General features: G+C 52.4%; 1 protein-coding gene across 1 annotated transcript; it reads left to right on the top strand.

Annotated features, from left to right (window-relative positions):
* The first annotated feature begins 4,966 nt into the window (after window positions 1-4,966).
* On the top strand, window positions 4,967-21,771 carry SH2B3 (SH2B adaptor protein 3). The gene is made up of 7 exons (XM_011997881.1): window positions 4,967-5,133; window positions 16,949-17,050; window positions 17,138-17,229; window positions 17,322-17,416; window positions 17,528-17,742; window positions 17,839-18,010; window positions 18,163-21,771. Exons 1-7 carry the CDS (start codon window positions 5,008-5,010, stop codon window positions 18,456-18,458), a joined length of 1,098 nt encoding a protein of 365 aa, XP_011853271.1. The 5' UTR covers window positions 4,967-5,007; the 3' UTR covers window positions 18,459-21,771.
* The last annotated feature ends 355 nt before the right edge of the window (window positions 21,772-22,126 follow it).

The following is a 22,126-nucleotide window of genomic DNA, read 5'->3' on the forward strand; positions in this document are numbered from 1 at the left end:
CGGCAGGCAGGGCAGACTGAGCCCTCGTCTTGGCAGTCAGGCAGAGCTCAGGTCCTGGCGGGCACACAAGCTTAAGAAGCTGATTTTTTCCCGGGCCCACCTCTCCTGGGGGACCAGAGACAGAGGCTCCTGGGGTAGGAATGGAGGTCCCATCCTCACTGTGTCGTGGGCTGCCATGTGACCGGGGTAGGTCCCAGTCCTCTCTGAGCTATGAAGCGGGTGCTTGGGGCAGTGGCCTTCTGGGAGTGGTGGGGAAGGAGGAGGGGGTTGGGCAGGGCTCCCGTGGCCCCAGCCACACACATTGCCACCCCATCTGCCCCCTTATTGGGGTTCCATGCAAAATCGTTTTTGAAAAAGTGCTTTGCCGCTTAGAAGAACCCCCCGACCGCGCTGAAACCACGGGGGTAGATGGTATCGGGCGCTTCCTTTCAGCTCAAATTCTGCGAATCCACAGCCTAGAAAGTGCCCTGAATCCAACAGGGCGGGCGGGGGGTGGGTAATTAAGTTATTATGGTCTGTCCCCACCCCGTCCTGCTCACCAGGCCTGGCTGCTCCTACTGGCTTCTTGGAAGTTGGTGTGGTATTTTTTGTTTTGTTTGTTTGTGGGGCTGGTGTTGAGATGAGACCATTGTGGAGTCAGGGCTGTGGGCTTGGAGGTTCAGGGTCAGGGTCTAGGGGCGAAAGGTAGACGCTAGAGAAGGGCAAATGGACAGGGTCAGGTTCAGATCTTGGCTCTTGTATCCTTGCTGTGTGGCTCTGGGCCGAGAACTTGGCCTCTCTGAGCCTCTGTGGCTCATTACGGAAAATGGGATGCCAGCACTTGCCTTAGTGGGTTGTTTTGAGCCAAATGCAGGCTCAGGGAGGAGCTGGCATGATGTGTTCCTACCCTGAAGGGTGGAAAAAGGGGAAGGAGGCCACCACATCCCACAGGTAGGTCCCCAGGGTCCCTCCCCAGGATGGGCAGCAGCCTGGCTGCTCCCCATGGCAACCCCTGGCTGGCCCCACTGGTGCTGCTGGAAATCCCCCACCCAGTTCTTTGTGAATGGGAAAGGAAACTGAATGTGCTAGAAGAGGTCTCCGAGTGCTGGCCCGGCGGGGGGGCTTCCTCCCCCAGTGCAGGAGGGGCCACCTCAGCTTCCTTTCTGGGGCCCCATACCCCCTTTTTCCTATCTTCCTTCTGAGTTGAGGAGAAGGCTGTGGCCCCTGCCCACTGGCCTCTGGAACCACTGGGTGACAGTGTACATTGGGGCGATTAAGGGCCACTTGGCCTCTGGACCTCCCTCGCTGTGGCTGCTGCCTGGGACCCCCCACCCCATGCCTGACTCGTACCCCAACCTCAGCTCTACACGCAGAGGCACCACTGTAGGAGGAGATAGAAACCTCTCTCTAGGGAACCACCTGGAAGGGGGTCCTGCCCTGTCTTCATCTGAGTACCCCATGTAATCTAGGAAACTGTCTCTAACTTGCCGAGGACCTCCATGTCTGAGTTCTAATGTTTTTTATTTTGCTTTTTCAATTAATAAAGCTCATGGCAGAAACTATTTAAAGAAAAAAAAAAAAAAAAACGGTACCAGAAAAACCTCCCACAATCTCACTACCCATAGAGAACCAGCATTTCCATTTGGTAGATGTCATTATCGTCATTTTTGTTTTGTTTTTGAGACCGGGTCTCGCTCTGTCCCCCAGACTGGAGTGCAGTGGCGCCATTTTGGCTCACTGCATCCTCAACCTCCTGGGCTCAAGTGATCTTCCCACCTTAGCCTCCCAAGTAGCTGGGACTGTTTAATGCTGCTGTTAGCATAGACGTTAGCAGGACACCATGCCCTGCTAATTTTTAAGTTTTTTTGTAGAGACAGAGTCTTACTATGTTGCCTAGGCTGGTCTTAAACTCCTAGGCTCAAGCAGTCCTTCTGCCTAGGTCTCCCAAAGTTCTGGGATTACAGGCATGAGCCACCACCACACCCAGCCTCTTCTGTCTTTAACTTTGCCTCCACCCCCAAATTCCAATTCCTTCAGCAATTGCTGGGAAGGGATTACTTTTTGCACAATTCTGTCTGGAGCCCCTTGCAGGCAGGAGCTTGTGGACAAAAACTTCAGCCTTTGCAGGCCTGGCATTCCTCATACTATTTGGTCACCTGCTTTTTTCACTATGTGTCCTGAACATTTTTCTGTATTCTTTTTTTTTTTTCCCACCTCCCAGGTTCAAGCAATTCTTGTGCCTCAGCCTCCTGTGTAGCCAGGATTACAGGCATGTGCCACCACACCTGGCTAATTTTTGTATTTTTAGTAGAGGCGGGGTTTCACCATGTTGGCCAGGCTGGTCTCAAACTCCTGACCTCAGGTGACCTGCCTGCCTCAACTTCCCAAAGTGCTGGGATTACAGCCACTGTGCCCAGCCCATTTCTAACTTTTTTGCTGGTATAGATGACCCTGGGATGAACACCTTATGTCAGTCTTGGTGCCCATTTCTGTGATTTTCTTCTGCTCAGTTCCTAGAAGGGGAGTGCTGGGTCAAGGTTTTTATAAGCACTTCTGATCCATTCTTGCTCTCAAAGCTTTATTGAGATATAATTTACAAACCATAAAATTCGCTTGTGTAAAGCATGTAATTCATTGGTTTTTAGTATATTTATAGAGTTGTGCAACCCTCACCATAATCTAATTTTAGAACATTTTCATCATCAAAAAAGGAAACCTTGTACCCATGAACAGTCACTCCCCGTACCTCCCTCCCCAGCCCCTGGCAACCAGTCATCTCCTTTCTGTCTCCAGGGATTTGCCTATTCTGGACATTTCACATACATGGAATCATAGACTATGCAGCCTTTTGTGTCTGGCTTCCTTCACTTAGCATCATGTTTTCGAAGTTCACTGAGGTTATAGGTTATAGCATGTACTTTGTTCCTTTTTATGGCTGAAAAATACTCCATTGTATGGACTTGCCACATTTTGCTTATTTATCACCTGATAGACATCAGGTTATCTCCACTTTCTGGCTGTTATGAATAATGCTGCTATGAACATTTGCGGACAAGTTTTTGTATGGATCTGTGTTTTCATTTCTCTTGGGAGTGGAATTGCTGGGGCATATAGTAATTCTATGTTTAATTACATTGGGCTGGGCGGGGTGGCTCACACCGGTAATCCCAGCACTTTGGGAGGCTAAGGTAGGTGAATCACTTGATGTCAGGAGTTCGAGACCAGCCTGGCCAACATGGTGAAACCCTGTCTCTACTACAAATACAAAAATTAGCGGGGCGTGGTGGCGGATGCCTTTAATCCCAGTTACTCAGAGGCTGAGGCAGAATAATCACTTGAACCCAGGAGGCGGAGGCTGCAGTGAGCCAAGATTGTGCCATTGCACTCCAGCCTGGGCTGGAATGAGACTCTGACTCAAAAAAAAAAAAAAATATATATATATATATATGTGTGTGTGTGTGTGTGTGTGTGTGTGTGTGTATACACACAATAAATATGACTATATATAAAATATGACTGCCAACCTGTTTTCTGAAGCAGCTGCACCATTTTATATTCCCATCATCATTTCATGAGGACTCCAATTTCTCCACGTCCTTGCCAACATTTGTTGTTGTCTGTCTTCTTGATTATAGCCATCCTAGCCATCTTAAAGGGTGTGAAGTAATAGCTCAGTGTGGTGTTTTTTTGTTTGTTTTTTATTAAATGGGGTCTTGTTCTGTCACACAGGCTGGAGTGCAGCGGCACTATCTCAGCTCACTGCAGCCTCAAACTCTTGGGCTCAAGTGATCCTCCCTCCTCAGCCTCTTGAGTAGCTAGGATTATAGGCACACACCACCACACTCAGCTAATTTTTGTTTTTCACTACACTACGCTGATGTGGTTTTTTGTTTTGTTTTGCTTTTGTTTTTTGAAGAGCTGGGGTTTCACCATATTTCCCAGGCTGATCTCGAACACCTGGACTCACGCAATCCTCCCACCTCAGCCTCCCAAAATGCTGGGATTACAGGTGTGAGCTACCGGGTTTAGCCTCAGTGTGGTTTTGATTTGCATCTCCCCAATGGAAAATGGTTTTGAGTATCTTTTCATCTGCCTAATAGCCATTTCTTGTTCTTTTGATACATTATTTTTGAGTAGGCTTCCAGAAAGGTTATACCCATATATCTTCTCGTCACCAGTGGTGCCAGCACTGGGTATTATTTTAAAAACCTTTGCCACCTTCTGGATGAAAAGTGGTTATCTTATCCTAATTATGACCATTTCTCTTTGTTAAAAGTTGAGATATTCATATACCATAAAATTCACTTGTTTAAAGTGTACAATGCATTGGCTTTTAGTATATTTAAACAATTGTGCAATGATCACCACTATCTAATCCAGAACGTTTCTATCACCCTAGAAAAAATACTCGGAGCAGTCAGTCCCAAAATGCCCTGCCTGCAGCCCCTGGCAACCATTGATCTTTCTGTCCCCGTGGAGTTCGACTGTTTCTCTTCTGTTCCTTGGTCATACACATTTCTTGTGATTCATCAGACTATTTACTCAGCATGTTTGTCTCCTGCACTGCCTGCTTTTTTCTTGATTTGTGAACACTACGTGGCATGGATATTAGCTCTGTCCCGTGTTGCAAACATTTCCCTGGTTTCCAATTTGACTTCTCAATTTTGTTCCTGCATTTCTTGACCTATGGGGGTTTGCAAGTTCCAGGCAGTAAAATCCAGTGATCTTTTCCTTTATGGTTTTATTCTTTTTTTTTTTTTATTTTTTAAACCGTAAAAAGGCCTTTCCCCACCCAGGATCAGATAAATAATTACTTAGGTTTTATTCTAGTTCTGTCTTGGTTTCCTTTTTCACTTTTAATTATTTAATCCAGCTGGCTTTTGTTATGTGTGGCTGGTGTGATTTCCTGTTGTTTTGTGATGTCAGTGAGAAGCTGTGTGTCAAGGCCTGTTAACATGGTAAGCGCTCAGTAAATAGGAGCTAAAATGATAGTAATGAGAGTCTATACCAGGTAGAGCTCAGAAGGACATGGGATTCCTGGTGCTGTGCCGTGGCTGGAGGAGGACGTGGCCTGGCTGTGCCAGCTGGCTGGGAGCCCCTCCGCCCCAGAAGCCCTTGCTCTCACCTCTTCTTCTGAATCATCGTTCTTCGAAGGCAGGCAGTCGCTACCGTCGTCTGGGGCTTTGGGGATCTTGGTGGTGACGAGTCCCCTCTCCTCTGGTGCACTCCCCCCACCAGAGATGGGCGACAGAGGTTTTTTGTTGTTTCTTAACCACATCTTTTTCCACCCACACCCGGCACAGAGCATATGCTTGGCCGGGGCTTCCCCGAGCTGGTCCTGGCTTTGTGGCAGGGGGCTGGGCCATCAGTGCCCCATTCAAGCCTGGGGACCTGGCCCCACTGGTGTGTGCTACAACAGACCCAGCCCTGGGGCCTCATGATACTGTCAGTGATCATCACAGATGCGGGGCCTGGCTGCGGTCCTCACTGGTGGTTTTTGTTTGTTTTTGAGAGGGCGTCTTGAAGTAGCCCAGGCTGGAGCGCAGCAGCACAATCTCGGCTCACTGCAACTTCCGCCGCCCAGGTTCAGGTGATTCCCGTGCCTAGGCCTCCTGAGTAGCTGGGACTGCACATGCGCCACCACGCCCGGCTAATTTTTGAGTTTTTAGTAGAGACAGGGTTTCACCGTGTTGGCCAGGCTGGTCTCGAACTCCTGACCTCAAGTGATCTCCCCATCTTGACCTCCCAAAGTGCTCATTACAGGCGTGAACAACCCCCACCCACTGCAGGGAGCCGGGTTCGCCCCCTCCCTGCCAAGGAAGCTGCTTGCTCTCCCATCTGTCTGGAGGCCAGCACAGCCTGGCACTCGTAATTTGGGGCATCCATGGCCTTGTGGTGGCCAGGAGCAGAAGGCATCACCTGAAAAAGGTGTGGCCAAGGGCAGGGGTGCTGGGCTTAGCCAGACTGGCCACAGTGGGGGCAGGAAGGATTCCTACAGGGACAGCTGGGAGCAGGATGTGGTCGTGCAAGATGTGGGCTGATGGCAGCTGGCATGCAGCAGGGGAGGTGCACTGGGACCAGGCCTGGAGTGGGGTCTGGTGGCTCTGCTGTGTATGGAGCTGAGTGCTGCCCAGAGATGCCATCCTGTCCTCAGAAGTGGCTCAGGCCTGCTGGGGACAGGGCGGGTGGATGGAAGCCGCTGCATGCCCTGTGCCGTGTGCTGGCCCGCTGGCTGTCACTGTAGCGCAGCTCCCGGTGCCTGACAGTTATTTGTCCTTATTTAGCACTTGAAAGCCCAGCGGTTTGGCCAGAATGGTGCCCTGTGCGGAGGGTACAGCTTGAGTGAAGATGTGGAGGGAAAAGGCCCTGGGAGTGTGGCTCCCCTCCTTCCATCCTGCCTCCTGCAAGGCCCATCCCAGGACATTCCTCCCAAGTGGGCTGGATGGGGCCTGGACTTCCTGTTCATGTACTGGGATGAGCGATGGGGAAGGGGCCCACTGCGGGGCGGGGAGTGTAGGGCTTTCCAGGCATCATCCCTCATAAGCCACTGCTCCCAGGCCTTGTGCATAGCCCCACCATGGCAGACCCAAGAGCGGAAGTGTCCCGCCATCCTCACAGCAGGCTGCAGGGGCCATGTGTAACTGGCCCCTCCACCCTTGACCACCTGGTGGAGTCGGCACCCACATCTGAGGAGGGGACCATGTCGCTGCTGGGGACTCTGGGCTGGTCTGGAAGCAGGTGTGGTGGGGGCTGTCTTTCCCTGCATGAAGGTCTTCCTCTGGGTGTCTGTCGCTGTAGGGAGGCCACTCTAGCTTCTGAAAGGGGCTCTGTGTCCTTGCCATCATGATTCTGTGTTGGGGTGGGGGGTGGTGGTCGCTGTCTCTCTGAGAGGGGTCTTTGTGTCTGTGTCCCTGTGATTCTAGGCAGAAAGACCGTGATGGGAACTGAGGGGGAATTCACTCTGGGTGGGGTTTTAGACAGGTCAAGTCCTGTCTGTCCCAGCATCTCTGGCTAATCACTCCCCCCGTCCCCCTCCCGCCACACACACACACACACACACACACACACACACACACACACACACACACACACACACACACACGAAAAGCAGGCTGGTGTGTGTCCTGTTGCCCACACCACACTCACTCAGTGTGAGCTGGGGTGCCACCTGCCTGGAGGGGGGATCTGACTCTCAACAGGGCTTCTGTATTTGGGGGTGTCACACTCACTGTGTCTGTGTCTGCCTCCACCATCTGACTGGGAGAATTCCTCTCAGGGTTGGGGTGGGCCCAGCCCTAGGTTGGGCCCAGAGGAGATGCTTGGAGGATTTGCCGAGTGATGGATGGATGAGCACTTGGGTGGGGGCCTGGGACCCCCAAAGCCCTCAGATGTCTGGGAAGTAGGGGGAGGTTTCTGTTTCTGGTACCAGGGGCTCTTGCCAGGAAAGGGGGAAAGATGACTTGACCCATGTGGCTTTTCTGGAAGCTTCTCCCTTCTCTTTCCTCCTCCCCTGTGGGGAGAGGGGGCCTGAGGCAGCAGGGTGCAGACCAAGGGGGGATCTGGCCCATAATGAACAGGGAGGTGGGGGTCTACAAGCCGCTGCCCTGTGGACTGGGCCCACTGGATGCTGAGGGCAGCAAGCAGGCTCCACTTGCACACATCCAAGGACTGGGTTCCATTATCATCTCCATTTTACAGGTGAGGAAACTGAAACCCAGCGGGCCAAAGTGATTTGATTGGGGTCCAGCATTTGAAGGGTCTATGAAGGAGGGGCCGGGCTTGGGGTCCTGCTGGGGGCATAGCAGAGAAGCGCTCTGTGGCCTATAGTTCTCACACTGATTCAGTCGCTGGAACTGGCTCACTGCCTTCAGTTTGCCCCCCAAGGAGCTGGGGAAAAGGGGGCTGAGATCACCCGTCACACCTCATACCTCCCTCTGCTTCCCAGGCACTTGAGAGCTTGGGGGTCCCAGGTACCTACTCAAGTGCTCATCCATCCACCCACCTGGCAAACCCTCCAAGTACCTCCTCTGGGCCTGCCCCAGGGCTGGGCCTCAGCTGGGAGCAAGGTTTGGTGCCCACTCCAACCCTGAGACGGACTCTCGCAGTCAGATGGTGGAGGCAGCTGCGTCATCAGGAAACCATGGCCGGTCCGATAAGCTCAGTGCTGAGGAAGAGGCACAGGAATTGCACTAACCATGACTTAGTCGTCAGGGAAGGCTCCCTGGAGGAGGGGAGGTTTTCTCTGCTGGGACATGCAGTTTGGGTCAGATAGAGCATCACAAATGCAGGGGCTGGGCGGCAGGAGAAGGTGTGGGTGGGAAGGCGGCTGGAGGGAGACCAGGTGTTGGGGGTGTTGGGGCTGGAGGTGGGCAGATGAGGGTTGGAGCCCTGGCTCCACTTGGCTCTTCCCTGTGGCTGGGGTACTGCGTGATTTTGCCTCCCAGAGTCTGTAGTATGGGGGCTCCTGATGGTGCCCTTGCAGGGAGGTCAGGGGGCTGACACACCTGCACCTGCCTTTCAGCCTGCCTTCTTCCCCCGGCCAGCTGGAGGGGTCCTGGGAGGCCCACCCCTGCCCTGATAGCACTGGCTTGTAGCATCCCTATCACTCATGGTCTTCACTGGCTGGAGTGGGGGATGGCAGTAGGGGCCATCATCCCCTATGCCCCCCATTACCCAGCACAAAGGATGCTTGGCCAGCAAAAGGCCTATGATTAATGTTGAGCACCCACCACCTAGCAGGCACTGGCTTGTGGCCAAGGACACCATGTGAGCAAAGCCAAGTCACGGTAGAGACCTGCATCAAGGAATGTGCAAGACTAGCTCATAGGACAACAGGCAGGGAAGGAAGTTAAGGGGCTTCTGCGACTGGGGATTTAGATACTGTGGTCAGTGAGGGCCTCCCTGAGGAGAGGACACTTTGAGCAGCAGTCATATTTGTGAAGCTGTGGGGGGAGTTGCCTCTCTGAGGGCACAGCAGATGCACAGGCCCTGAGCACCCTTGGTACACTGAAGAAGAGTGGAGGCCAGTGTGGCTGGATCAGAGCGAGGGAGGGAGGCCCAAGAGGCTGAGGAGGTAACGGGGGTCTCTCAGATGGGGACCACAGGGGAGTTTGTTTTTTTCTTTTTTGAGACAGTCTTGCTCTGTTGCCCAGGCTGCAGTGTGGTGCGATCTTGGCTCACTGCAACCTCTGCCTCCCGGGTTCAAGTGATTCTCCTGCCTCAGCCTCCCAAGTAGCTGGGACTACAGGCACCTGCCACCATGCCCGACTAATTTTTGTATACATATTTTTTTCTTCGAGATGGAGTTTCGCATTTGTTGCCCAGGCTGGAGGGCAATGGCATGATCTCGGCTCACAGCAACCTCTGCCTCCTGGGTTCAAGCGATTCTCCTGCCTCAGCCTCCCAAGCAGCTGGGATTACAGGCATGTGCCACCACACCTGGCTAATTTTGTATTTTTAGTAGACACAGAGCTTCTCCATGTTGGTCAGGCTGGTGTATAACTCCTGACCTCAGGTGATCGGCCTGCCTCGGCCTTCCAAAGTACTGGGATTACAGGTGTGAGCCACAGCACCTGGCCTAATTTTTGTATTTTTTAATAGAGACAGCGTTTCACCATATTGGCCAGGCTGGTCTTGAACTCCTGACCTTGTGATCTGCCCGCCTCGGCCTCCCAAAGTGTTGGGATTACAAGCGTGAGCCATTGCGCCTGGCCAGGAGTTTTTTGAGATGGGATTTTGCTCTGTTGTCCAGGCTGGAGTGCAGTGGCACCATCATAGTTCACGGCAGCCTTGACCTCGCTGCTTCAGCCTCCTGTAGCCGCAGGGGAGTTTTGAGCAGAGGAGGGGAGGCTGGAACAGTGTGCTGCAGGTGGAAATAGCTAATTCTGGACAGACTTGGGCATAGTCTGATGGGACTGATGCGTTTTTGATGCTGTCCAACTCCCAGGGGGCCCAGGTGTCACACTGTTTTCTAGCCTGGTTCCTCTCTCCTCACTGGGAGTCCTTGTGAATACCCTTTTCCCCCAGTGGTTGTCTGGGACTGGAATCCTGGCTGCTCGGCTCCCAGCATCCACCACTTTCTGCCTTTGAGAGATGGGTCCTGCCTCCCCTCCTGCAAGTCTTCTGTGGCTCCCTGTCATCTGGGGGAAAATGGGGGACAGAGGCCTCCCTGCCCAGTTCTCTTGACCTCCTTCAGACCCCAGCCAGCTCAGAAGCCACCCATGTTAAAATGCAGATTCCAGGTTCCCTTCCAGATGTCATGTGCCAGCAGGTCATAGAAGCATCCTGTGCTGTGTTCACGCCCGCTTGAAGGTCTCTGAGCCTTCTCATCTGTGAAGTGGGTGAAGGCACAGGAGGGCCACGTGAGGCTCACACACACTGCTCCCACAGAGATGGCCTGGGGCAGGGTTGTGAGGCTTTTCCTTCGTAAATCTCACTGACCATGATGCCCAGGATTGTCCTTTGCTCTGGAACCATGACCTTCCTACTTGGTTTCGTGGTGTCCTTTCCTTGATGGTGTGATACTCATTTCTGTGACTTCCTCTTGGAAAACTTGAAATGTTGCCGGCCTGTGAATTCCACAATCTGGAAACTGCTGGCGGGTCACCCAGGTTCCAATGCCCGGCACACATCAGATGCTCACTAAAGGGCGATGTGGGGTCTGTGAGCGTCATTTCCAGCCACAGTCAAGCCCCTGCTGTCTTCTAGCCTGGGGCTGTGCCTTCTGCCCTCCGGGTGTTGGCTCTTGCTATTCCCTTAACCTCCAATGCCTTCTCCTCCACCATCTCCACTTTGTAGAATATTCAGCAAACACTATTGCCCCTTACTCTGTGCCTGGCCAAGACCCAAAGATGAAAGAGGAGGAGGGAGGCCTTCTTGAGCCTCTGGTGCATGGGAGCAGGGCAGTGACAACTCAGGAGGGCTGCGCAGGGAGGGGCCTTCTTGCTCCCAAGTCTCTCCTAAGGCTGAGCTCCTAAGGCCCTGTGCTCCTCCCTGCCCTACCATCCCCCTGATAGCCTTCCATACCCCCCCGGGAACTCTTTTGCACACACTATGCTCATATTCTCAGGGGAGGTTAGTGGCATTATTATCCCACCTTAGAAAATGCAGACTCTTGCTTGAGCCCAGGAGATCAAGGCTGCAGTGAGCCAGTATGCGCCACTATACTCTAGCCTGGGCAACAGAGAGGGACCCTGCCTCAAAAATCACACACACACACACACCCCCAGAGAGGGACCCTGCCTCAAAAACAAAACACACACACACACACACACACGCATGGAGACTCACTTTGGGAGGCCGAGGCAGAAGGATCACTTGAGCCAGGAGTTTGAGACCAGCCTGGACAACATAGCGAGATCCTCTTTCTCTCTCCAAAAAAATAATCAGCCACGTGTGGTGGCATGTGTCTGTAATCCCAGCTACCTAAGAGGCCAAGGCAGGAGGCTCACCTGAGCCCCCAGGAGTTTGAGGCTGCAGTGAGTCAGCCTGGGCCGCAGAGCAAGACCCTATCTCTTAAAAACAAACAAACAAACAAACAAACAAAAAAACACTGGAGACTGAGGCTAGGAGAGGTAAGTCACTTATCTATGGAAGAGAAGGCAGAGTTGGGACTCAAGCGCAGGACTGACTGTCCCAAACCTCAGGGTGGTGGAATTGCTGCATGGTGGTTCTGCAGTCCTGAGGTATTTCTGGGCAGGATACTGGGTGGCTTTTAGCAACTAGGCTCAGTCTCGATGCTGCCCAGAGGATGGCTGAGAGGCACCATGTTTAGGGAGAGTTTGCAAGGTGAGGACCTTCCTCACCTAAATCCCTTATTACCTTGGGATGGTAATAAGGTCTACGAAAGAGGTCAAAGTTTGGGTAATGTATGGGTTCAACAGGTTTCTCTGCTGCAGGACTTCTCAGAGTCTTTAATGGAGCTAAGCAGCAGCATTCTCTGTCCAAAAATGACTGTCCTTTCTCGGAGTAATCCTTCTTTGCATTGGCTGCCAGGAAGCTCAGAGACAAGTCTGTGGCAAGAGGGACTCGTCTGTCTTATAGCAGCTGTCTCCCTCCCGGCTCTTTCTGGGTGTCTCTAACCTGACTAAAATCATTTTTGGAAGGAGGCAAGGCATCTTTTGTTTTTTTTAAGACAGGGTCTCACTGTGTCGACCAGTCTAGAGTACAGTGGCGTGATCTCAGCTCACTGCAACCTCTGTCTCCCAGGTTCAAGCGGTTCTCCTGCCTCAGCTTCCCAAGTAGGTTAACTTTTTGATACCAGACAGTAAGCTTGGATTAAGTATTTTCCATAATAATGCTCATTCATTCATTCATTCATTCATCCATCCTGGCAGCATCCACTTCAGGTTCTGAGCTGGGGTGAGGGATTCAGCCATCCAGGACAGGATCTGGAATTTGCTCTGCGCCTTTTCAGACCCTCTTCTCCTCCTCCTCCAGTAAGAAGGTCAACAGGACCTGCTTACAGGCCCCCTATTACTGAAAGCAAACTGAACCTCCAGTTAATGTCCTGCCCAAGGTTTCAAAGGTAGTGAGTGGCAGAGCTAGGCCCAGGCTGCCAGATGCCTCCTTGAGGGCATGGGTGTGGCAGAGGCGTGGCTGGTGCTGGAGGGTTGACTGAGGCCTATCCCACTGCTGCTGTACACAGATGAACGTGGGCTCAAAGGCCCTGGGGGAGATAGGACCCCCAGGGAGCTAGTGTGGCCTGGGGGTTCCCGGAGGAAGGCGGTCTCTCCCCAACGCTGGTCTGGGCCTGGCCCTTGCTGCTGGGATGTGTCAGATGCTGTCCTGTGTCCTGCCCTCTAGCATCCCAGGAGGAGGGGGCCAGCCAGCAGGCCTGCTCCTGTTATGAGCTTCCCGACCTTAGAAAAAGCTCAAGCTGATTCCTACAGCCCTGAAGCCCCATGGTGGCTTCTGTGGCAGCCTTACCTGTGCCTCTTCCTGCTGTCTCACCAGAGGCCGTGCCATCAGCCTTGCTCTCCACGCAGGTATGGTCATGCCACCAGGGCTCTGGCCTTTGACTGGTGTGTGCAACCCTGCCCTGCCCCCATTTGCCTGTCTCAGCCCTTGCTAGGGTGGAAGCTCCATGAGGGCCTGGCCAGTCACTCTGCTGAATGCCTGAGGGAAAAACCAGTAACAGACCCCACTCAAGGTGGTTGTGAGGACCTGGCAGGGTGGGGGTGTGGCCCAGTACCTCGGAAGACTCTAGGAGGACCATCCTGGCCCTATAAATGTTTGTGCCAAGGCAGGTCCCCTGTCCCTCAGCACACAGGAAGGGGCAGTAGGTAGCAAGACAGTTTCCAGGTGACAGCATGAGGGCAAGTGAGGCCTAGAGAAGAAGGGTCCATTGCCTCCAGCCCGTCACATTCCCTCCGGGTGGGCTGGACAGCCAGGTGGGAGAAAGAGGGATCCTCAGGTAGGCGGGAGTCAGGGAGAGCTGCGTGCCCTCATGAGGCTTGTGTTTCATCTCCACTTCTCAGATGAGGGGACTGTGGCTCAGAGACCTTTGCAGGGGGACTGATCATTGCACAGGGCCGTCTGAAGGGAGCCTGGGACTGCATTTCCATGTAGGCCCTGGGTGAATCTGGAACCTGGCTGGCTTTCCTGGCTCCCCTACCCTTTGGTTCCCTTATGTTCTTGGCCTTCTTTTCACAGCTCAGAAGCAGCCGAGTAGTTGGTCGTGTTGTCTGCAGTCGCACTGAAGCACATTTTATTTTGGCTAAGTGACATTCCTTTGTTGTCCCTGTCTTGCGATTAGTTAGGGTAATAGGTTGGTTATATTATGTGGAATTTATTGCAGGATGGTAAGGGAGCATGTGACAAAATGGAGCAATAGTTCTGTAAGGCTGAGAGAAGCTGGGTGTGTACCCAGTGGCTGGGCCACTCAGAGGGGACTGTCATGCTGTCAGTACTGTAGTGGGACCCAAGCAGGCTTTACTCACCGGCCTGTTAACAGCTGTGCGAGGCCTGTTAACAGCTGTGCGAGTCAGGCCTTTCGCTTGTGTTAGCTCACCTTGTGAAAAAATGAGCTCTGACTTAACAGATGACAACTAAGGAATGGAGAGCCGAACCCCTTGTTCAGGGTTGCATAGGAAGTGGCAGGGTCAGGGCTGAATCTTAAAACTTAGAGGGCAGGGCCTGGTGTGGTGGCTCACACCTGAAATCCCAGCACTTTGGGAGGCCAAGGCGGACGGATCACCTGATGTCAGGAGTTCGAGACCAACCTGGCCAACCAACATGGTGAAACCCCATCTCTACTAAAACTACAAAAATTAGCTGGGTGTGGTGACAGGCGCCTGTAATCCCAGCTACTCCGGAGGCTGAGGCAAGAGAATCGCTTGAACTCAGGAGGTAGAGGTTGCAGTGAGCCGAGATCACGCCACTGCATTCCAGCCTAGGCAACAGAGTCTTGAGACTCTGTCTCAAAAAAAAAAAAAAAAAAGAAAAACCAAAAAACTCTAGAGGGTAAAAGAACTGTAACATCTGGGATAAAGTTAGCTGTTGAAATAAATACAAGTCCTACTGTTGGAGTAGTGTCAGAGCTGGCCTGCATCTTTGACTTTGAGACTTCCTAGCAGCCAGAACAAAGAAAGAAATGGATTATTTCCACTGGAGCCACAGTGGCCGTAACAAACAGAAGCCATCTATTTGGATGCTGGAAATGGAGAAGACTTGCTCCCTAGAAATAGATGCTGCAGGATGTGGTGGGTGACATTCTGTTCAAACCACAAATACCTGAAATGATTTGGCCACTGTGATCACTCAACCACAGTATGGCCTAAGCTGGGTCCAGGGAGCAGCTGTTGCTGGCCTGGCTTGACTTTTGAGGGAGGTGGAATAGCGGGCACATGAGAGAAGGGAACCTCAATCCCCCACAGCTGCTGACACAGCCCCCAGACTTGAGCTTGGCTCCCCCATCACCCATCCCCCCATATAGCTTAATCAGATGGGCATCTGGTGGTCCTTCCCTGCAGTGGCCAGAGTCCAGAGCCTGGGCTGTGCAGGGTGAGGTTTCGGCTGCAGCAGGGATTGTCCTGCCCCCGTGTGCCCACATGTTGCAACCTGGCTGGAGCCTCTGGCATAGGATACCCATACCGCCAGGTAGCTCAGTGGTAGACCCGGGTTCTGATACTTGGCAGGCTTGGGTTGAGATTGTGGCTCTAGGCCTGGGCGGCTCTCACGGACTGCTGTGGGGAGTCGGGGAAGAACCCCTGGGTTGTGCTCAGCCAGCAGGCAGGTGGCAGCCAGGCTGGCTATGGGTGAGGACGGGAATCCTCTTTTCACCACTGCCTGCCTGCTCAGCAGTTCCTCAGCTGCTGGGGGTGGAGCTGGCTTGCAGGGGCCAGAGTCAGAGTGAAACCGGCAGCTCTGCTGGTTAATCTCAGCACTGATACTGGGGACTAGGCCTGGAGCGGAACTGAAAGGGAGACCAGGCCCGTTCCCCTCCAGGCCTGGCCTATATCCTGCCAGTGATCCTTAAGGCCTGCAGCCAGTGGGGAGGGTGGAGGCCAGGCAGGGCCAACTGGAAAAGTAGCAGAAGGAAGTGGCCACTCGCACCTTACCCATCTTGCAGACAGGAAATGAAGGCTCCGCAGGGCTGGCTAGCTGTGAAAATGGGCAAGAGCACAGAGGCCCCACTCCCTGCACTGTGTCCAGTGCCCGTGTGGATGCCATGCGAGGCCTCACTCTGCCTGCCCCTTCCTGGCTGCTGGACCTCTGGGAGTGGGAGGTGAAAATGCCCTGGCTGGTGCTGGTCACTTCAGGTTGGAATGTTCTAGTCATGCAGCTTTCTAGTGAGAGGCTGCAGTAAGCTGTGGCCAGTGTTGGTCGTTCCTGCAGTCATTACTCTCCTCCAGCCTGTTGTGTCCGCCAACCAGAGCAGGCCTGGGAGCTCCCAGGAGACCTGCTGAGAGGGCCCAGGTGGCCATCCTGCTCCTGCCAGGATGCCCTCTTACCTCACTGTTCATTGACTCCCCTGCAGGTGGGGAAGAGGGATAAAGGAGGTGGCCAGGCCACTGGGTCATGATCCTTCCAACAGAGGTACCTGCTACCTCTGTGTCTAAAGCAAGGTTAAGCTTTTGGGGGTTAATAGCACTAGCAGCTCCAGTCCAAGGTGTGCCCTTTTGGGCTTGGGTGGAGGTTGGATTACCTGAAGCCACGGTTGCTGGAACATCCTTTGGGCCTGCCTCTGCTTTCCATCCCCCTGCTCCTGGTTTGTTAGGGGCTATAGTATTTTCCAGGAACACCTGAATGGAAGGGGACCAGTGGGACCACTTCTGTCCATTCCTCACTTCATCTCTTTCTCCTCTTTTCTTCTTTTGGTCATCTTTTCAGTCTTATCACAAGAGGAAGGGGAGGGGCAAACCCCCTCCTGAGCAGATTCCCAACCGGAAGCAGCTGGCTCCTTGGCTGCAGAGTGCCCAGCACAGGAAGCATCTGCAGGGTCAGTCAAGACCTGGGAGCAGAGTTCCTGCCAGCAAAGGAACAGTGGCCAACTCCTAGCCACCCTGCAGCCCTATGTGCCGGGTGTCCTGGGAAGGTCCAGGGCCAAGATTTTGTGGTTTTACAGTGGCTGTAACTTGGGCTAGCCATGCTAGGCTCTGTCCCTTTTGGGCTTGGTGTGATGAGAGGGTCAGCAGCTGGCATCACCTGGCTGGGCAGGGAGCTCTTTGCTCACCAGTGGGAAGAGAAACGGATGTCAGACACATGGCAGAGTGGAAATGTCCCCAGGTCGAGGTCCAAGGGGCTGGCCTTCTGCCAGCACACGCTGCTTAGGACCTCAGTGTGAATGGTGTTCAGGAGGCTAGGGTAAGGCACCCTGGACCTCACTACAGGCTCAGAGCCTGCACAGCAACACCATGGATACTCTCTCTAAAAGGGGGACTCCTGGGGAGACTATAGACAAACTCAGGCCTGGCTGGAAAAAAAAGCATCAGGAACAAGCTTTGAGTACCCCATCTTGGTCTCGTAGAGTTCAAGGCCCAAGCTACAAGCAGCTTGCTCCAGCATCCAGGAGGTCCGGCGGTGCACACGCCTTGAGATGCCTGACAACCTCTACACCTTTGTGCTGAAGGTGAGTGACAAGGCTTTTCACACCCTGGGGCAATACAAATACATACACATACATCAGACCCAACCCTGTTCCCTTCCTTCCTGCCAGGTGAAGGACCGGACAGACATCATCTTTGAGGTGGGAGATGAGCAGCAGCTGAATTCATGGATGGCTGAGCTCCGGGAGTGCACAGGCCGAGGGTGAGGTCCCAGGCCCTCGTCCCTGGCACGACCTTTGCTGCTACCACCCCCTGACCTGCCCAGATTCTTAACCTCAGCCTCTTCTCCAGCAGGCTGGAGAGCACAGAAGCAGAGATGCATATTCCCTCAGCCCTAGAGCCCAGCACATCCAGCTCCCCAAGGGGCAGCACAGATTCTCTTAACCAAGGTGAGTAAACCAATGGCTAGGCCATTGTATTCTGGGTATGCTGGAACCCAGACTCAGCTCAGGACATAAGGCAGCCCCCTGCGACCACCATCACCCATCTTAATCTAACAGGTGCTTCTCCTGGGGGGCTGCTGGACCCAGCCTGCCAGAAGACAGACCATTTCCTGTCCTGCTACCCCTGGTTCCATGGCCCCATCTCCAGAGTGAAAGCAGCTCAGCTGGTTCAGCTGCAGGGCCCTGATGCTCATGGAGTGTTCCTGGTGCGGCAGAGCGAGACGCGGCGTGGGGAATACGTGCTCACTTTCAACTTTCAGGGGATAGCCAAGGTATGGGGCGGGGCAGGCAGGACCGTGCCACTCCTCTCCACTGGAGTTCAGGGTCCTAGAGGGACAGCCCGAGCCCACCATCCTCTCCTCCCACAGCACCTGCGCCTGTCGCTGACCGAGCGGGGCCAGTGCCGTGTGCAGCACCTCCACTTTCCCTCGGTCGTGGACATGCTCCACCACTTCCAGCGCTCGCCCATTCCACTCGAGTGCGGCGCTGCCTGTGACGTCCGGCTCTCCAGCTACGTGGTAGTCGTCTCCCAGCCACCAGGTCTGACCCTACTGCCCTTTGCTAAAGGGGGTGGCTGACACTGGGTAGAGGCTTGCTGCAGACAAGGTACAGGGTACAGGGATCTTGTTCTGTGTCCTGTCAGCACTTGCCTTAAGACTGATGGTGTGGTCTCTCTCGGTCACTTGTCCTAGGTTCCTGCAACACTGTCCTGTTCCCTTTCTCCCTTCCTCACTGGGATTCAGAGTTGGGCCTTCCCCACCTTAACTCTTCTGGCTGTCCCCGGGGGCTCAGCCCAGAGGGTCTCCCAGGGCGATCCTCACCCCCCGAGCAGATCTTCCACCTGGTGCCTTCGCCCGAAGAACTGGCCAACAGCCTGCGGCACCTGGAGCCTGAGCCTGTGAATCGAGCCCGGGACTCGGACTACGAAATGGACTCATCCTCCCGGAGCCACCTGCGGGCCATAGACAATCAGTACACACCTCTCTGACCAGAGAGGAATTCCAGGCCTCAACAGCTGCCCTTGAGGAACACAGGCAGAAGTGTGAACTTGTGAATGTAATTGATCTTTCCTTCCTTCCAGAGAGAGATTTAAGGGACACTGTTAACTGCTCGTGCCAGTTTGGACGTGACCCTTCTATTAGGCCTGTTGAAGGGCCCTCCTGTAAGTTTCATCTATCACCTGGCTTTCTCCTTATTGTTTACAGATGTAGTTCTTGTTAGAGGATGCCGCTAGCTCCTGCCCGGGGTCCCTATGCCCAGTCCCTGTTACTCTTAGAGAAAGGAGTTGGGGTGAGGGCCAGAGCTGGCAGTGGAAACTTGTTCTCTTTTTCACTGACACTGTCACAGCAGATGACAGACTTTCTATGGGAAGTGGGGGTCATCAGGAAGCCCAGAACACTAATAAGCGGTTCTCCCATCTACCGTCAGTCCATGTGGCAGGTCTACTGTGTCCATGCCACAGATGACCACACCTAATCCTGCTTCTACTCTCAGCTTTAGGACAAAAGCTCTGTCAGAGGGACAAGCTGAAGGTCAAAAATGATTTTAAACATTTTACCTCAGACTAATTTCTTTAAAGGATTCAGGTTCAAAACTAAACCACTGCTTATTTCAGTGCACTGTTTCAACTAACACCCATGCAATTTTTGTAGTCGGAGAGAGCTATGCAAACCCTACCTAATTCACAGTCTGAGCCAGCACGCTGACTTGTCTACTGCATCCTCGGGACAGTCACTGCTGCTGAGCGGCCACTGTCCTTCCTAAATGTCAAGAAGTGAAGTATGTCACCCTTTCAGGGAAATTCAGGCAATTACTGAAATAGGGTGGCAAAGAACAGTTCTACCCTGGTGCCTTACGAACAAAAAACTGGATTCTGGTTTACAGCAGCTTTACAGTGATAGTTAAATTAACTGGGGTTGGGGGAAGAACAAGCAAAAAAGGAAGGAGGACTCCTGGGCCCTTTCTAGTAAATCCTTCAACAACAAGGCTGGCTCGGTGCCCTCCAAGCATCTAATGGCTTATTAAATTATCCCACAAGTGGGTTTTGGGCTCCTTTTTTGAGCCAAAATGGAAGCTGGGAATCTGGTGCCGTAACTAATGAGAAACTCTTTTAATAGCCCACAATCAGTGTTCTGTTCCAGCTGGCTACTGCTTCATTGGATTGAGAATGTATCTCCATGCACACATGGGCGCACACAATCTCCACCATCCAGGGAGGTCCTGAAGTCAAATCTCTATCTATACAAGTGATACAATTCATGGGGGGCTGGCTCCTCCCAGAATCTTTGTCTGGAGGCTCAGAAACAAGGGGGCAGTGACAGTGGAATCAGCTGCTCTTGGGTGCCAACAGAGCCATTCAGTACAACCCCCAGGCTCACGGCTGTGGCTTCTAGGAAACTGGGAGTTTAGATCAGCTTTACAGATACATCAATCAGAGGCTAAAATGAAACCTTGGCCTAAAACTCGCAGGACTGACTGCCTGGGAGAAGGGTTAGGTCTGCTCCTTCTACTTAAGTCTCTGTACTCCAAGAGGTCAGATTTCTTTTAGAATTTTCTTTGGGTCTTTCAGAGGGTGGGGAAACACACCCCTCTGCACCACTGTTTTTCTTTTTTTTTTTTTTTTTGAGACGGAGTTTCACTCTTGTCAACCAAGCTGGAGTGCAGTGGTGCGATCTTGGCTCACTGCAACCTCCACCTTCCTGGTTCAAGCAATTCTGTCTCAGCCTCCTGAGTAGCTGGGATTACAAGCGCCAGTCACCACACTCGGCTAATTTTGTATTTTTAGTAGAGACAGGGTTTCGCCGTGTTGGCCAGGCTGGTCTCAAACGCTTGACCTCAGGTGATCCATCCACCTTGGCCTCCCAAAGTGCTGAGATTACAGGCGTGAGCCACCATGCCCAGTCTGTACCACTTTAGTACCAACACTCCTGGGTGATTTCATGGACCCTAAAGCAGACCTGACACTGATCCAGATTTGCAGTCCATTTTTAAGGACTGTCTTTATCTCCTCAAAGTCAAGCAGCTTTCTCTGGAAAATGAATGCTAACTAGTGTGAACCAAAAGAGTAAGTAATAGTCTGAAGTTTTTTAAAGGAGAAAGCCCAAAAGTCATTGGTCCTCCCCTCCGCACAGGAAAGATGCCCAGTAGATAATGAACCAAATTAAGTTCCTTCCCTCCAGCCAGAAGTTAAACATCTGGGATATGACGTCTTCACACCAGGGGCACTCATTTCTTAGCAGCCTCTCTACACACATCTCTCAGGTGGTGCCAAGAGGCACACCAGGTAGAGCAAACTTGGCAGCTCTAACAGGCTGCAAAGTACAACTTCAGATTCCGTGGCAGAGATTTGGAAAGCACCCACCTCCAGACTGCTTCCTTTCTAAACTCGTCCAAGTTACCAGGACAGCTCAAATACATGCTGACAAAAAACTCTCATGGCCCTAGGAAGAAGTGACACTAAGCCAACGCCTTTTCTTTGTGCGGGAGCAGACCCAGCTGATGAAGGGGTGGGCAGCAGTGTGGGGCAGGCACCCCACTGGCTGCAGCTAGCCCACCATAGGCACAGCACATCCCACCACTCTCCTTCTAGTCCCGACCAGGCCCCAGCCAGCAACTTCTACCGAGAGCCATGGCTCAGCACCAAACTGGACAGTAGACATCATGATCCCTCCAGTTAGCTCTAAAATTACAGACCCCACCAGTAGAGCTTGACAGCTCCCGGCACCATCACTTCCTTCATCTGACTTTATTGAACTTTTACAAACTAACAGTCACCAGCACCAAAGAATTAAGTCAACTAACCTGCCTTGAATTTTAGACCAGCAATCCATATGGCTTTATCTGGTATAAATCTTCTGCCTTTGATCATTTCTGGACCGTAGGAAAAAGGAATAGCAATCATTAAAATCTTGGGCCAGAGAACACTATTTTTACATAACAGTTTCTTAACCTAAAGTCAAGGCCTTGGACTCTTCCCTGAGGGTTGCCTGCGATTCCTTCATGCTTTCTATTCAGGGCTAAGTCCCTTACTGCAAATGTGTTAGCTCTAACATCTCCCACAAGCTAGAGGAACTTGCGAGTATATTAACAAGGACACATCTGACATCCTGTATTTGGTTAGAATATACAGCACATTGTGATAACAAAGTGGATTCATCTTGTATCATTATAGGCAGAAGGTATTTGGCAAATTTTTATGTATTGTTTTATGTACTGTACAAGTAACTTATTCTTGAATAATGCAAATTTTGCTATAATGTACAAATTGCTATATGTGAATTAAAAAGTTTTCAGAATCTTGATTTGCTGTCACAATATTTAAAGGCTCAATTAAGACCATGATCTCTCTACAAAACCCTTGCCCTGCCCAAATACTTGCTCTTCCCTTTGTCCTCCCCACTGCAATCTGGGAATATTAACAAATGCTTATGAGTCCATCTATGTCAATAAGCAGCTTTGTACATCTTTGTGTCTTTTCAGCCTTCATGCCCTCTGGATTTCTTTATTGCATTTTTTTTCTGAGTGTCTCCTGCCCCCTACTGGTAAAATAGGAAAATGCCTGAATTGGGAACTTCCAGCTAATGACACTCATTTTGGTTCAGGAGATATTAAAAAGGAAGCTTACAGAATTGGTGCCAGCTCGAGGATGTGGAATTT

The sequence above is a fragment of the Mandrillus leucophaeus genome, unplaced genomic scaffold (assembly GCF_000951045.1).
Source record: "Mandrillus leucophaeus isolate KB7577 unplaced genomic scaffold, Mleu.le_1.0 Scaffold55, whole genome shotgun sequence".
NCBI lineage: Eukaryota > Metazoa > Chordata > Mammalia > Primates > Cercopithecidae > Mandrillus > Mandrillus leucophaeus.

Coding starts and splice junctions, on each gene's coding strand:
- SH2B3 (XM_011997881.1), top strand. CDS start 5,008: ATGGGATTCCTGGTGCTGTGCCGTGGCTGGAGGAGGACGTGGCCTGGC. Junction 17,051..17,137: donor TCTACACCTTTGTGCTGAAG/GTGAGTGACAAG, acceptor CCTTCCTGCCAG/GTGAAGGACCGGACAGACAT. Junction 18,011..18,162: donor AGTCGTCTCCCAGCCACCAG/GTCTGACCCTAC, acceptor CACTTGTCCTAG/GTTCCTGCAACACTGTCCTG.